The sequence below is a fragment of the Anas platyrhynchos genome, chromosome 5 (genome assembly GCF_047663525.1).
Source record: "Anas platyrhynchos isolate ZD024472 breed Pekin duck chromosome 5, IASCAAS_PekinDuck_T2T, whole genome shotgun sequence".
In the NCBI taxonomy this organism is placed as follows: Eukaryota; Metazoa; Chordata; class Aves; order Anseriformes; family Anatidae; genus Anas; species Anas platyrhynchos.
In genome coordinates, this window is record NC_092591.1 from 27,363,275 (window position 1) to 27,379,116 (window position 15,842).

Here is a 15,842-nt window from a genome sequence, read left to right on the forward strand (position 1 = left end):
TATTTATTCTTTCAGTTATTGGGAAAGAAGAATTTCAGAATTACTATGGATTTCCTGTGGTGTGACTTGAACAGAAGTCATGTACCATGTACAGAACACAAGCTCAATGCAATAATAACATTTTGGGGTAATATTAAAGCATCGGAGTGGCTGGAAAGCTGTGTAGTGGAAAAGAATCTGGGGGTGTTGGTCGATGCTTGCCTGAACATGAGCCAGCAGTGTGCCCAGGCGGCCAAGAAGGCCAACGGCATCCTGACTTGTATCAGGAATAGTGTACCCAGCAGGACCAGGTGATCGTCCCCCTATACTCAACTCTGGTGAGTTTGCACCTCGAGTATTGTGTTCAGTTTTGGGCCCCTCAGTACAAGTATGACATCGAGGCCCTGGAGCATGTCCAGAGAAGGGCTACAAATCTGGTGAAGGGCCTGGAACACAAGTCTTGTGGGGAGTGGCTGAGGGAACTGGGGTTGTTTAGTCTGGAGAAGAGGAGGCTCAGGGGAGACCTTATTGTTCTCTGCAACTACCTGAAAGGAAGGTGCGGGGAGCTGGGGTTTGGTCTCTTCTTGCAGGTAACTAGTGATAGAACTGGAGGGAATGGCCTCAAGTTGCATCAGGGGAGGTTCAGATTGGAAATTAGGAGAAATTTCTTCTCAGAAAGAGTGATCAGGCTTATTGGAATGGGTTGTCCAGGGAGGTGGTGGAGTCACCATCCCTGGGGTTGTTTAAGAAAAGGTTGGACATGGTATTTAAGGACGTGGTTTAGTGGGTGATATTGGTGGTAGGGGGACAGTTGGACCAGATGATCTTGGAAATCTTTTCCAACCTTAATGTTCTATGATTCTGTGATTCTATGATCAGCATAGCCTTAACTGACAATTAGTACTTACCAACAATGCAGAATAACTCTGTGCTCTTCGTATTACCTTATTTTTTTCCACTGTTAGAGACCATTTTCAAGGGGGGCTGCCTAATACTGCTTCGGAACATGAATCTAATCATTCATTGGAACACAAGTCTAGATGTCTAAAACTGTGTCAATAGATGATTTGGATATATTATTTGGCATTACCTCTGGTATTTAACAGTGTATATAAACATAAAAAGAAATTACTGATGTAGGTCTTCCTTCTGAGATGCTACAGTTTTATGAAAACTAGTCTAGCAAAACTAAGAAAGAATTTAGAAGACAGGATGTATAATATAACACTTCTATTTTATAACAGGTTGAACCAGCAAAATATTACCAGGCATGTGTGACAGATGCTTGTGCCTGTGACTCTGGAGGAGACTGTGATTGCTTCTGTACAGCAGTAGCTGCCTATGCTCAAGCATGTAGTGAAGTTGGTGTCTGCATAGCCTGGAGAACCCCATCAATCTGTCGTGAGTTTTATCTTATATACACTGTTTCTGAGAGTGTAAATACACAGTCATGCCTTGCTTATATGCTTGAATACACGCTCTGGGTATCTCATGTACATGCCTTATAATCTTACTGTGTAGACTTTTCACATTGTTTCAATGCTCACACACTTTTGCCAATTAGTGGTTTTCAAGTCTGTTTTCAAGACTGCTCAAGCAGCATATCAGGGATCCGATGAATAGACATCAATCAAAAGAGGTTATTCTTTTCTGAACACATACAAATTTCTGTTTCTCCTTAGCACTGTTCTGTGATTACTACAATCAACAAGGGGAATGTGAATGGCACTATAAGCCTTGTGGAGCTTCCTGTATGAAGACCTGTAGGAACCCAAGTGGAAAATGCCTCCATAACTTGCCAGGTTTAGAAGGTAAAAAGAACTGCAAGTACCCTTAAGTGGGTGTATTTGATTATATTTTTTAATTGTCTTTAATGGAGTCTATTTTCTCTATCAGCTGCTTTTCCACCATTTAATTCTCTTCAACAACATTTCATTCACATGAAGGAAGACAAAGCCTGGAAAATGGAGCTAAAAACATCTCTGAGGCTGTCCTTATGGGCTCTGCTAATATTAGTTCTCTGCATTACTTTCTAGGATTATTGGAAAAAATAGCAAAAATTGTGACTATTAAAAACAAGACCTGCAAACATGTTCTGAACAAATAAAACTTTTCCTGACTGTATCTCATTTGCATGTTTTTTGACTTATATATGCCCTTTCCCTGCTTCAGGCTGCTATCCCAACTGCCCACCAGACAAGCCATATTTTCATGAGGATCAGATGAAGTGCGTCAGTCTCTGTGACTGTTATGATAATGAAGATGGGAAGATATATAGACGTGATGAATGTCACTTATGGTAAGGCTTAACATACCAGCCTAATTGTGCACAAAGAAAAACGAACAAACCAGTAATGGAAAATTGCACGTTTCTGTTTCATGACAGGAGTCATGAAAGTTTTATGATGCCTGTGTAAAAATAAGGCCTGGAACAAGCAGTTATTAATTAGCTGGAATTTAGGCAACACGCCCACTTGAATTTGAGTAACTGAATCAACCAAGTTCTCATTCACAATTGTTCAATCCTTGATACTTGATCCTAGTATCTGGCAGAAAGATGACAGTAATAAAACCAGGTCATAATAAAAAAGATGTGTTTTTTTTCTATTTTTTATTTCAGTGAATGCACATCAGAAGGTTTACAGTGCAAGTTTGATGATAAAGGTAAGACATCTAGTAAGTACTAATAAGAAAATTAAGTGCTAGATATTATCTTTTCATAGATGACTGACAAAAACCTTCTGAATTACAGCATGTAACTGCATTTATGAAGGGAACACATATAAATATAATGAACTCATATACAACACCACAGATGGAACTGGATGGTGTTTCAGTGCAACATGTGATGTCAATGGAACAATAAACAGAAGTATCTTTAGATGTGGCATCTCAACAACAACCCCATTTACATTTTCTACAAGTCAGCCCACAACTACTACTTCAGGTATGCATCAACACTCTTTAAAATAACTGAAAAATCTCTGGAAGGGATTAAAACTTGACTGAAAGGCAGAGCCTTGTCATCAGTTAATGGCACACACTTTTACTTGAAACTATTGACTTCTGCTGGAAGAATTTCCAATTCAACCATTTCAGCTGGCCAGCATCAGATGCTTTTTAGACCATAATCAAGGATGTAGAAATGTATAGCATTTCTTACAAAGTCAGTCTCCACTGTTTCACCATGTTTTTTCCAGTGGAAAAACAACAGAGCTTATTAGCTATTGCACTCTGGAGAATCTCCTCACTTCCCTGCAAATAAAAAAAAAAATTCTAAACCGAAGTCTGAACACACAAAAGACAGTGAGAACCATTTTAAAAATTACTGACCATATTAGCACAAAATGAAGATAAGAAATTTGGTTTCAATGTATACTCAAATTCTTTAAAACCATTCTTTGAAACCACCCTAATTGTTAATCTTTAACGATTATCGTATTCCTGCAATGCGCTTCTACATTATTCCTGTAGTTAACTCATTGTACTGGCCATCTAATTCTGAAACATTGAGAAATATTTCAAGTAAATTATACAATACTACAACAAGAACTGTACAATTAAATATAAGTTTTCTATTAAGCAGATGTAACGTTGGTGTGGAGAAAGTGGTACATATTCCATATGCTTATTTTCATAATGTTAAGAATATGAGAATAAATTTTATTAAAATAGGAAGAAACTATGTATATATTTTCTCATAAATATTTAATATGTTTATTACATAAGCTGTATAAACTAATATAAACTATTATATGACCCTAAACTATCAGTTTATATTAGCAGTTCACAAATATGTGACATGTTATAATACTAAAATAAGTAGAAAAATCATTAACCTGTAAAAATATTTTACATTATGCGTGGTTATGTAGCTAGGCATAAATAACTAGAGATAATAGTAAGAAAAATAAAAAATCCTCTTAATTCTATTGTAACAGACATGAGATCCCGTTTTCTTATCTATCAACATTCCACATAACCCGTGTTACATTAACTATATTTAAATACAATTTTAAAATGTCAGATTAAATACAGCTAGAAAAAAAATACAGAGATGAGATGGAAACCTACCTTAGACATAAAACTCAAAACTGTCAAAGAAAGTTTATTAAAATTAAAATATTATATGAACATATATACTATTATGCAAAACATTAAAATATATGAAAATAAATAATTAATTACTGTCACTTTAGTAACAGAAAACAAGACTTACATTTCTTCTTTTTAATTACAGAAATCACAACCACAACACCAGTGACAACTGTATGTGTGAAGAATGTATGTGAATGGTCAGAATGGTATGATAGCACACAGCCTAAAACCGGAGAGGACAGTGGAGACTATGAAAATTACGAAAATCTAAAAAACAATGGATACAGTGTTTGTAAAAACCCAAGTGGAGTTCAATGCAGAGCAGAAGAACACCCAGATAAAGAACTAAAATATCTTGATCAAATAGTAGAATGCAGTCAAACCAGAGGATTGATATGCAATAACAAAGACCAAAAATCTAAGCAATGCTATAACTACAATATCAGAATACTATGCTGTAGTTATAAACCATGTTCAGAAATACAAACAACTACTGCTATAGAAACACCATTTACAATACAAACAAAAACACAACCAACAACTACACGAAAAACAGGACCTCAAAAATCGGACATAACAACATTAACAACGAAAGTCACAAATATATCAGAAAGCACAACCACACCAAAAGAACCAACCACAACTAGCAGTAGAGCAACCACCATCAAGACATATCCCTCTGTCACAATAGGCACAACCACTATCATCAACACACCAACACAGCCCATCACACCCAACAGCAGTGCCAGCACCATCAAGACCTCCGTCCCTCTGACAGAAGGCACGAGCACCACCATCACCACACCTACCAGCAGTGCCATCACCATAAAGACCTCTCCCCCTGAAACAAAAGGCAGCACCACCATCACACCCACCCCTTCCTCTACACTACCTGAGCCGACAACGCCAACCAGTGCTGGCACCACGGTTGTGATCAAGACCAGTGTCCCTGCGACACCGGGCACGACCATCCTCAGCACATCCACAGCGCCCACCTCACCCACCAGCAGTAAAAGCAGACCCACGACCACTGCAGAAATGACCACAACGTCCTCCACAACGTCCATTCCGGTCGAAACGTCCACTGCGGCGACACCTACTCCAGCATCTCCCACTACCGCCTCTACGCTTCCCCAGTCAACGCTGACGACCACCACCAGCACCACGGTAATCAGCACGACCCCCACCTCCCTGGCACAGAGCACAACCACATTCACAGCCCCAAGCAGTGCCAGCAGCGCCAAGACCTCCACCCCCGTGACAGTGCCCACAACCACCATCATTTCCACACCAACAGAGCCCATCACACCCAACAGCAGTGCCAGCACCATCAAGACCTCTCCCCCTGGGACAGAGCCCACAACCACCATCATTTCCACACCAACGGAGCCCATCACACCCAACAGCAGTGCCAGCACCATCAAGACCTCTCCCCCTGAAACAAAAGGCACCACCACCATCACACCAACAGCGTCCACCTCACCCACCAGTACCGCCAGCACCTCCACCACCACTGGTGGGTGCTATGAGCGCTGTGCCTGGACTCAGTGGTTTGACGTGGACTCCCCAGGACAAGGTAGTGACGATGGAGACATAGAGACGTTTGCAAGCATCAGAGCCGCTGGATTTGAAGTGTGCATCAACCCACGGGACATCAACTGCCGTGCTGAAAACTACCCCAACAGGAGCCTGGAGAGCCTGGGCCAGGTACTGGAGTGCAGCGTCGAAAAAGGCCTTGTGTGCAGAAACAAGGATCAGATCAGCAAGTACCCCATGTGCTTCAACTACCAGGTCAGTATGCTGTGCTGTGACCGCAAACACTGTACGACAACACCAAGCACCACGCCAAGCTCTACAGCTAAGCCCACTCCCACAGAAACCTCCACTGAGACAACCCAGACTCCCGCACCACCCACCCCTTCCTCTACACTACCCGAGCCGACAACGCCAACCAGTGCTGGCACCACGGTTGTGATCAAGACCAGTGTCCCTCCGACACCGGGCACGACCATCCTCAGCACATCCACAGCGCCCACCTCACCCACCAGCAGTAAAAGCAGACCCACGACCACTGCAGAAATGACCACAACGTCCTCCACAACGTCCATTCCGGTCGAAACGTCCACTGCGGCGACACCTACTCCAGCATCTCCCACTACCGCCTCTACGCTTCCCCAGTCAACGCTGACGACCACCACCAGCACCACGGTAATCAGCACGACCCCCACCTCCCTGGCACAGAGCACAACCACATTCACAGCCCCAAGCAGTGCCAGCAGCGCCAAGACCTCCACCCCCGTGACAGTGCCCACAACCACCATCATTTCCACACCAACAGAGCCCATCACACCCAACAGCAGTGCCAGCACCATCAAGACCTCTCCCCCTGGGACAGAGCCCACAACCACCATCATTTCCACACCAACGGAGCCCATCACACCCAACAGCAGTGCCAGCACCATCAAGACCTCTCCCCCTGAAACAAAAGGCACCACCACCATCACACCAACAGCGTCCACCTCACCCACCAGTACCGCCAGCACCTCCACCACCACTGGTGGGTGCTATGAGCGCTGTGCCTGGACTCAGTGGTTTGACGTGGACTCCCCAGGACAAGGTAGTGACGATGGAGACATAGAGACGTTTGCAAGCATCAGAGCCGCTGGATTTGAAGTGTGCATCAACCCACGGGACATCAACTGCCGTGCTGAAAACTACCCCAACAGGAGCCTGGAGAGCCTGGGCCAGGTACTGGAGTGCAGCATCGAAAAAGGCCTTGTGTGCAGAAACAAGGATCAGATCAGCAAGTACCCCATGTGCTTCAACTACCAGGTCAGTATGCTGTGCTGTGACCGCAAACACTGTACGACAACACCAAGCACCACGCCAAGCTCTACAGCTAAGCTCACTCCCACAGAAACCTCCACTGAGACAACCCAGACTCCCGCACCACCCACCCCTTCCTCTACACTACCCGAGCCGACAACGCCAACCAGTGCTGGCACCACGGTTGTGATCAAGACCAGTGTCCCTGCGACACCGGGCACGACCATCCTCAGCACATCCACAGTGCCCACCTCACCCACCAGCAGTAAAAGCAGACCCACGACCACTGCAGAAATGACCACAACGTCCTCCACAACGTCCATTCCGGTCGAAACGTCCACTGCGGCAACACCTACTCCAGCATCTGCCACTACCGCCTCTACGCTTCCCCAGTCAACGCTGACGACCACCACCAGCACCACGGTAATCAGCACGACCCCCACCTCCCTGGCACAGAGCACAACCACATTCACAGCCCCAAGCAGTGCCAGCAGCGCCAAGACCTCCACCCCCGTGACAGTGCCCACAACCACCATCATTTCCACACCAACAGAGCCCATCACACCCAACAGCAGTGCCAGCACCATCAAGACCTCTCCCCCTGGGACAGAGCCCACAACCACCGTCATTTCCACACCAACGGAGCCCATCACACCCAACAGCAGTGCCAGCACCATCAAGACCTCTCCCCCTGAAACAAAAGGCACCACCACCATCACACCAACAGCGTCCACCTCACCCACCAGTACCGCCAGCACCTCCACCACCACTGGTGGGTGCCATGAGCGCTGTGCCTGGACTCAGTGGTTTGACGTGGACTCCCCAGGACAAGGTAGTGACGATGGAGACATAGAGACGTTTGCAAGCATCAGAGCCGCTGGATTTGAAGTGTGCATCAACCCACAGGACATCAACTGCCGTGCTGAAAACTACCCCAACAGGAGCCTGGAGAGCCTGGGCCAGGTACTGGAGTGCAGCGTCGAAAAAGGCCTTGTGTGCAGAAACAAGGATCAGATCAGCAAGTACCCCATGTGCTTCAACTACCAGGTCAGTATGCTGTGCTGTGACCGCAAACACTGTACGACAACACCAAGCACCACGCCAAGCTCTACAGCTAAGCCCACTCCCACAGAAACCTCCACTGAGACAACCCAGACTCCCGCACCACCCACCCCTTCCTCTACACTACCCGAGCCGACAACGCCAACCAGTGCTGGCACCACGGTTGTGATCAAGACCAGTGTCCCTGCGACACCGGGCACGACCATCCTCAGCACATCCACAGCGCCCACCTCACCCACCAGCAGTAAAAGCAGACCCACGACCACTGCAGAAATGACCACAACGTCCTCCACAACGTCCATTCCGGTCGAAACGTCCACTGCGGCGACACCTACTCCAGCATCACCCACTACCGCCTCTACGCTTCCCCAGTCAACGCTGACGACCACCACCAGCACCACGGTAATCAGCACGACCCCCACCTCCCTGGCACAGAGCACAACCACATTCACAGCCCCAAGCAGTGCCAGCAGCGCCAAGACCTCCACCCCCGTGACAGTGCCCACAACCACCATCATTTCCACACCAACAGAGCCCATCACACCCAACAGCAGTGCCAGCACCATCAAGACCTCTCCCCCTGGGACAGAGCCCACAACCACCATCATTTCCACACCAACGGAGCCCATCACACCCAACAGCAGTGCCAGCACCATCAAGACCTCTCCCCCTGAAACAAAAGGCACCACCACCATCACACCAACAGCGTCCACCTCACCCACCAGTACCGCCAGCACCTCCACCACCACTGGTGGGTGCCATGAGCGCTGTGCCTGGACTCAGTGGTTTGACGTGGACTCCCCAGGACAAGGTAGTGACGATGGAGACATAGAGACGTTTGCAAGCATCAGAGCCGCTGGATTTGAAGTGTGCATCAACCCACGGGACATCAACTGCCGTGCTGAAAACTACCCCAACAGGAGCCTGGAGAGCCTGGGCCAGGTACTGGAGTGCAGCGTCGAAAAAGGCCTTGTGTGCAGAAACAAGGATCAGATCAGCAAGTACCCCATGTGCTTCAACTACCAGGTCAGTATGCTGTGCTGTGACCGCAAACACTGTACGACAACACCAAGCACCACGCCAAGCTCTACAGCTAAGCCCACTCCCACAGAAACCTCCACTGAGACAACCCAGACTCCCGCACCACCCACCCCTTCCTCTACACTACCCGAGCCGACAACGCCAACCAGTGCTGGCACCACGGTTGTGATCAAGACCAGTGTCCCTGCGACACCGGGCACGACCATCCTCAGCACATCCACAGCGCCCACCTCACCCACCAGCAGTAAAAGCAGACCCACGACCACTGCAGAAATGACCACAACGTCCTCCACAACGTCCATTCCGGTCGAAACGTCCACTGCGGCGACACCTACTCCAGCATCTCCCACTACCGCCTCTACGCTTCCCCAGTCAACGCTGACGACCACCACCAGCACCACGGTAATCAGCACGACCCCCACCTCCCTGGCACAGAGCACAACCACATTCACAGCCCCAAGCAGTGCCAGCAGCGCCAAGACTTCCACCCCCGTGACAGTGCCCACAACCACCATCATTTCCACACCAACAGAGCCCATCACACCCAACAGCAGTGCCAGCACCATCAAGACCTCTCCCCCTGGGACAGAGCCCACAACCACCATCATTTCCACACCAACGGAGCCCATCACACCCAACAGCAGTGCCAGCACCATCAAGACCTCTCCCCCTGAAACAAAAGGCACCACCACCATCACACCAACAGCGTCCACCTCACCCACCAGTACCGCCAGCACCTCCACCACCACTGGTGGGTGCCATGAGCGCTGTGCCTGGACTCAGTGGTTTGACGTGGACTCCCCAGGACAAGGTAGTGACGATGGAGACATAGAGACGTTTGCAAGCATCAGAGCCGCTGGATTTGAAGTGTGCATCAACCCACAGGACATCAACTGCCGTGCTGAAAACTACCCCAACAGGAGCCTGGAGAGCCTGGGCCAGGTACTGGAGTGCAGCGTCGAAAAAGGCCTTGTGTGCAGAAACAAGGATCAGATCAGCAAGTACCCCATGTGCTTCAACTACCAGGTCAGTATGCTGTGCTGTGACCGCAAACACTGTACGACAACACCAAGCACCACGCCAAGCTCTACAGCTAAGCCCACTCCCACAGAAACCTCCACTGAGACAACCCAGACTCCCGCACCACCCACCCCTTCCTCTACACTACCCGAGCCGACAACGCCAACCAGTGCTGGCACCACGGTTGTGATCAAGACCAGTGTCCCTGCGACACCGGGCACGACCATCCTCAGCACATCCACAGCGCCCACCTCACCCACCAGCAGTAAAAGCAGACCCACGACCACTGCAGAAATGACCACAACGTCCTCCACAACGTCCATTCCGGTCGAAACGTCCACTGCGGCGACACCTACTCCAGCATCTCCCACTACCGCCTCTACGCTTCCCCAGTCAACGCTGACGACCACCACCAGCACCACGGTAATCAGCACGACCCCCACCTCCCTGGCACAGAGCACAACCACATTCACAGCCCCAAGCAGTGCCAGCAGCGCCAAGACCTCCACCCCCGTGACAGTGCCCACAACCACCATCATTTCCACACCAACAGAGCCCATCACACCCAACAGCAGTGCCAGCACCATCAAGACCTCTCCCCCTGGGACAGAGCCCACAACCACCATCATTTCCACACCAACGGAGCCCATCACACCCAACAGCAGTGCCAGCACCATCAAGACCTCTCCCCCTGAAACAAAAGGCACCACCACCATCACACCAACAGCGTCCACCTCACCCACCAGTACCGCCAGCACCTCCACCACCACTGGTGGGTGCCATGAGCGCTGTGCCTGGACTCAGTGGTTTGACGTGGACTCCCCAGGACAAGGTAGTGACGATGGAGACATAGAGACGTTTGCAAGCATCAGAGCCGCTGGATTTGAAGTGTGCATCAACCCACGGGACATCAACTGCCGTGCTGAAAACTACCCCAACAGGAGCCTGGAGAGCCTGGGCCAGGTACTGGAGTGCAGCGTCGAAAAAGGCCTTGTGTGCAGAAACAAGGATCAGATCAGCAAGTACCCCATGTGCTTCAACTACCAGGTCAGTATGCTGTGCTGTGACCGCAAACACTGTACGACAACACCAAGCACCACGCCAAGCTCTACAGCTAAGCCCACTCCCACAGAAACCTCCACTGAGACAACCCAGACTCCCGCACCACCCACCCCTTCCTCTACACTACCCGAGCCGACAACGCCAACCAGTGCTGGCACCACGGTTGTGATCAAGACCAGTGTCCCTGCGACACCGGGCACGACCATCCTCAGCACATCCACAGCGCCCACCTCACCCACCAGCAGTAAAAGCAGACCCACGACCACTGCAGAAATGACCACAACGTCCTCCACAACGTCCATTCCGGTCGAAACGTCCACTGTGGCGACACCTACTCCAGCATCACCCACTACCGCCTCTACGCTTCCCCAGTCAACGCTGACGACCACCACCAGCACCACGGTGATCAGCACGACCCCAACCTCCCTGGCACAGAGCACAACCACATTCACAGCCCCAAGCAGTGCCAGCAGCGCCAAGACCTCCACCCCCGTGACAGTGCCCACAACCACCATCATTTCCACACCAACAGAGCCCATCACACCCAACAGCAGTGCCAGCACCATCAAGACCTCTCCCCCTGAAACAAAAGGCACCACCACCATCACACCAACAGCGTCCACCTCACCCACCAGTACCGCCAGCACCTCTTTTTCTTCTACCAATGAAAGTACCACCAGCTCTATTTTTTCCACTAGTTTTACCACCACTGGTAGCCCAGGTATGTCACTGTCAATCTCTCTTATTTTTGGAAGATCTTACACTGTTATAAGAGCATTGCTATCATTATCACCAAGTTTATTGTGCTGGTTTCTCAGTCAGGATTACATACTGGGGGACGAACTCATTGAGAGCATAATTCAGAGAGGGACTTGGGGGTTCTGGTGGTCAAAAGGCTTGCCACGAGCCAGCAGTTTGTGTTTGGAGTCCATAAGCCCAACTGCATTCTGGGCTACGTCAAAAGTGTTGTGACCAGCAAGTTGAGGAAGATTATTGGTCCCCTGTACTCTGCCCTCATGAGGCCCCGCCTGGAATACTGCATCCAGGTTTGGGGCCCCCAGCACGAGAAAGATGTTACCCTTTAGAGTGAGTCCAGAGAAGGGCTACAAAGATTATCAGTGGGCCTATAAAGAGATGTTGAGAGAGCTGGGGATGTTCAGCCTGAAGAAGAGAAGACTCTGGGGAGACCTCATCACAGGGTAAACATGAGGAATCAAGCACAGGGTAATAGGGAATATAAGGTTATGGTATACTGTGTGTTCCTGCTTGTAGGACACCCGCCATTGCAATCACAAATACAATAGCTTCACAGAAGAACACGTCTGAAAAAAATTATTGAGATTTTTCTTACAATTGTGACAGTGGTGACTCTGAAACTTCTGAAAACATTAGAGCCAAAGATTTTACCATTTACAAAATCCAGATGATACTTGGTGTAGAGTTGTAAGATATCTCTCATCTCCATTTAACAAAAGCGGGTCAAATAGTGGAATGCAACCAAACATTGCCTTTAGTTACCTGAATATTGAACAGTCCCCTGCAGTATGGTGGAATTATTTGAACCAAAACCTGTGCTGTGCTATGAACTAAACTATGTTTTGTGCTTAACAGTATCTACATCTGGTACCTCACAGTCAAGTCACGTAACAACAAGCACTTCTGCGATTTTCAGTTCTTCCCTCACCACACCTTTCACAACAGAAGCAAGTACAATTGTTACATTAAGCAGACCAACTCCATGTTTTTGTCACGTCTCTGGTGATTTTTTTTCTCCTGGTGAGTTTCTTACTTTATGGTTGTAAAAATTTTCATAAGCAATATGAATCCTTAATAGTGTATTCAATTACAGACAACTACTCAAGATCACCCATAGATCTTTTAATAGATATATTTTTCACTATTTACTTTGTATTTTCACCTTTTTTTTTTTCCTAAGTCATTTCATTGCTCTTTTAATTTCTCCTTCATCTTTTGTCTACAGGGGAAGTTGTATACAACAAAACAGATAGGGCTGGATGTAGTTTTTATTCGCTTTGCAGCAATGAATGCGAAATTGCCCCATTTCAAGGGCCATGTCCTCCAACAACTCCTTTAACTTCAGAGTCCTCAAAAACAACAACACAAGCCTCCTCATCCACAGAACACATATTTTCTTCTGTCTCACCAACCACAGCAACATCCCTCACAACTGCAACAGAAAGAAACTGTACTGATGTCAGTCCTCCACGAAAGGTGGTTACTGTTATTTTTTATAATATATGACCTTTGCAAAAACTGCCCAGTGTCTGTCTTCTATTAGCCAATTCAAATCATGTGTTATTTCAGTAACAAAGGTGGTCATGTTACAAATGGCCTTATAGCACTTAAAACTGGCACCATTAGGCTTTTAAATCCCCTGGAGGTGGAAAAGCTCACTAATATCATGGCAGAGACTTTTTAAAATAAAAGATTAAAGTGTCATGGCAGTAAGTAGACCTGCTATGAAAATGTTAGAATGGCCTTCCTTCTACAGAGAAGAGAGAATTCCATGATTGTTCTCAGCTTGCCTGCTCTTAAGGCCTGAAATCATATGCTAACAAATTTCTAATCTGAAATCCTTACCAATCGTGAGAGTCTAACGCAGGTTGACCCAGAATAATTAGAGTGAAAGACCACTTAAGAATAAATTATTTATGTATTTTCAGCCTGGAGAGAAATGGACAAGTGAATGCCAGGACTGTGAATGTAACCCACTCAATTCTACTGTGCAATGTCAGCCACGCCTATGCCAAATAGTTCAGACACCAATTTGTGAGATAGGATTTGTTTCCACACCTGTATTACCATCAGAAGACCCATGTTGTCCTAAATATGAATGCAGTAAGTATTAAAAATACATATGCACGCACCAAGCTACACACTGTGGGAAATAACACTTGCGCTGCTGTTAATATCTAAGCAGGTTCTATATATATGTAACGTTAACAGCAAAATCTGTTAAATTGTTCTCACTCAGTGAACACACATCAATTTTTTGCTAAATATGCGTTAGAAGTTCATCTTAAAACAACACATTATATTCAATGAAGTCTCCTGAGAACTGGAGACTTCGGGTGGAAGAGCAGGATAATACTCTGACCCTACATGTATTTGATGTACCTCAAGTCTCTCTGTATCTGGCTATTAAGGTTATTAATGTATTTTACGTTATTAGTGTAATATTGAATCACATTAATATTGGCCTAACTACAGCTAAACAAAGATGAATAAACATAAGGATGAGCCAGCAGACAGCTTTATATTTAACTGCTAAAGTAGGTAACATGAAGCAACAAAGTGAATCATAGTCAGTAACTGAAGCACAAAAAAACATAATTACACATGCTATTGTAGAACACGGATGAAAAATTAACAATCCAGTGTGTATATATGTTTATATATGTATATTTTTTATAAATGAAACAAAACCAAAAGATAACCATAATTTAAGCCTGAAGCAGGGAGATCAAGTTTTCCATAATCTCTGCGTTTTTAACAAACCTTGATAACATCTTGACTTCTCTGAAAATCTCACAACTTAAGTTTACTTTGAATTTTTTGTTGTTTTTCAGTACGAATACCCAACATCTGTGTGGTCAATCGCACAATGTATACGGTAAGAACGTGATACTTACAATGCCCTATTAACAGAACTGAAATGTACACCCTTTCCACCACAAAAGCCCTTGAGAAAATTATTTTCCCAATTCATTTCATGTCATTCCATCCTTAACTCTAAACTGAATGTGTTTTTTTCTTTTTCTAATGTCAAAACCAAAACTGTCCCAGAAGAGTTCCTCAAGATGGAGTGTAAAACAAGAGTGTGCCATTTAAAAAAAAAAAAAAAAAAAAACTAGTTGTGGATTTTTTTTTTATTTTCTTTTTTTTTGCAGAGGGTCTAATGCATCACCTGAGCTCAGCCATTATTTGAAATAAGCACTGAAAGCCTTCAAAAATAAAGCCAGGATTTTTGCGTTAATTGATATGTAAATATTTTGCTGAAATTGGTACCTACGTCTTTTTCAAAATTTAAACAGCAGCACCACAGCCTTGTGGGAATGCATTTTAAAAAGACTAAAATCCACCTGTAAATTTGTATCACTGCTTATGTATGTATCTCCAATTATTTTAATCTCCATTTGTAAGTTATAATTGTTTTATAACCTCTGAAAATGTCTTATATGAGAAAAAAAAATCTTAAATGGAGCATTGAAAAACTGGTAAAATACTGAGGTCATACAAACCGGTCATACCTGCATTTTATTACTTTTTTTATATCACTTTCTTTAGATTCCTCCTAATGTTTTCTGGTAAAGCATAAGATCAAACAATTCTGTGTTCAAAGAGAATTGAGAAACTCATGTTTCCATTTCAGCAACCATTAATGGTACACAGCAGTGCTTTCAATCCTGCCAGTAAATTATAAGGACGCTGTTTAGATTTAATGTTGTTCCCATCCCCTCTCTCTTCCAGCCTGGAACGTCCATACCAATTGATTCATGTAAGAATTGTACCTGCAGTTCTGAAAAGGATCCAGTGACTAGTGCCAATATTGTGCAGTGTGAACCAGTGCAATGTGAAACATCTTGCCCACTGGTGAGTTCTGATTCTCTAGGATGTCCCATCAGCCCTCAATTTAATAATTTAATAAGACTATTCAATTCAATTTAATTACTCAATAAGACTAGAATTAGCCGTCAACAACTCAACATACTTTCTCTTTCATCTCTATGCGA

General features: G+C 46.0%; 1 protein-coding gene across 1 annotated transcript in view; it reads left to right on the forward strand.

The window, feature by feature from the left end:
• Positions 1 to 15,842, forward strand: part of LOC101798382 (uncharacterized) — a 40,311-nt gene that overhangs the window by 22,001 nt on the left and 2,468 nt on the right. The window contains exons 26-36 of the mRNA XM_072038385.1: positions 1,224 to 1,380; positions 1,662 to 1,790; positions 2,152 to 2,278; positions 2,600 to 2,643; positions 2,732 to 2,926; positions 4,220 to 11,809; positions 12,700 to 12,864; positions 13,070 to 13,320; positions 13,773 to 13,947; positions 14,679 to 14,722; positions 15,580 to 15,702. Coding sequence (XP_071894486.1) covers positions 1,224 to 1,380; positions 1,662 to 1,790; positions 2,152 to 2,278; positions 2,600 to 2,643; positions 2,732 to 2,926; positions 4,220 to 11,809; positions 12,700 to 12,864; positions 13,070 to 13,320; positions 13,773 to 13,947; positions 14,679 to 14,722; positions 15,580 to 15,702 — 9,000 coding nt within the window. The remainder of the gene's footprint in view (positions 1 to 1,223; positions 1,381 to 1,661; positions 1,791 to 2,151; positions 2,279 to 2,599; positions 2,644 to 2,731; positions 2,927 to 4,219; positions 11,810 to 12,699; positions 12,865 to 13,069; positions 13,321 to 13,772; positions 13,948 to 14,678; positions 14,723 to 15,579; positions 15,703 to 15,842) is intronic.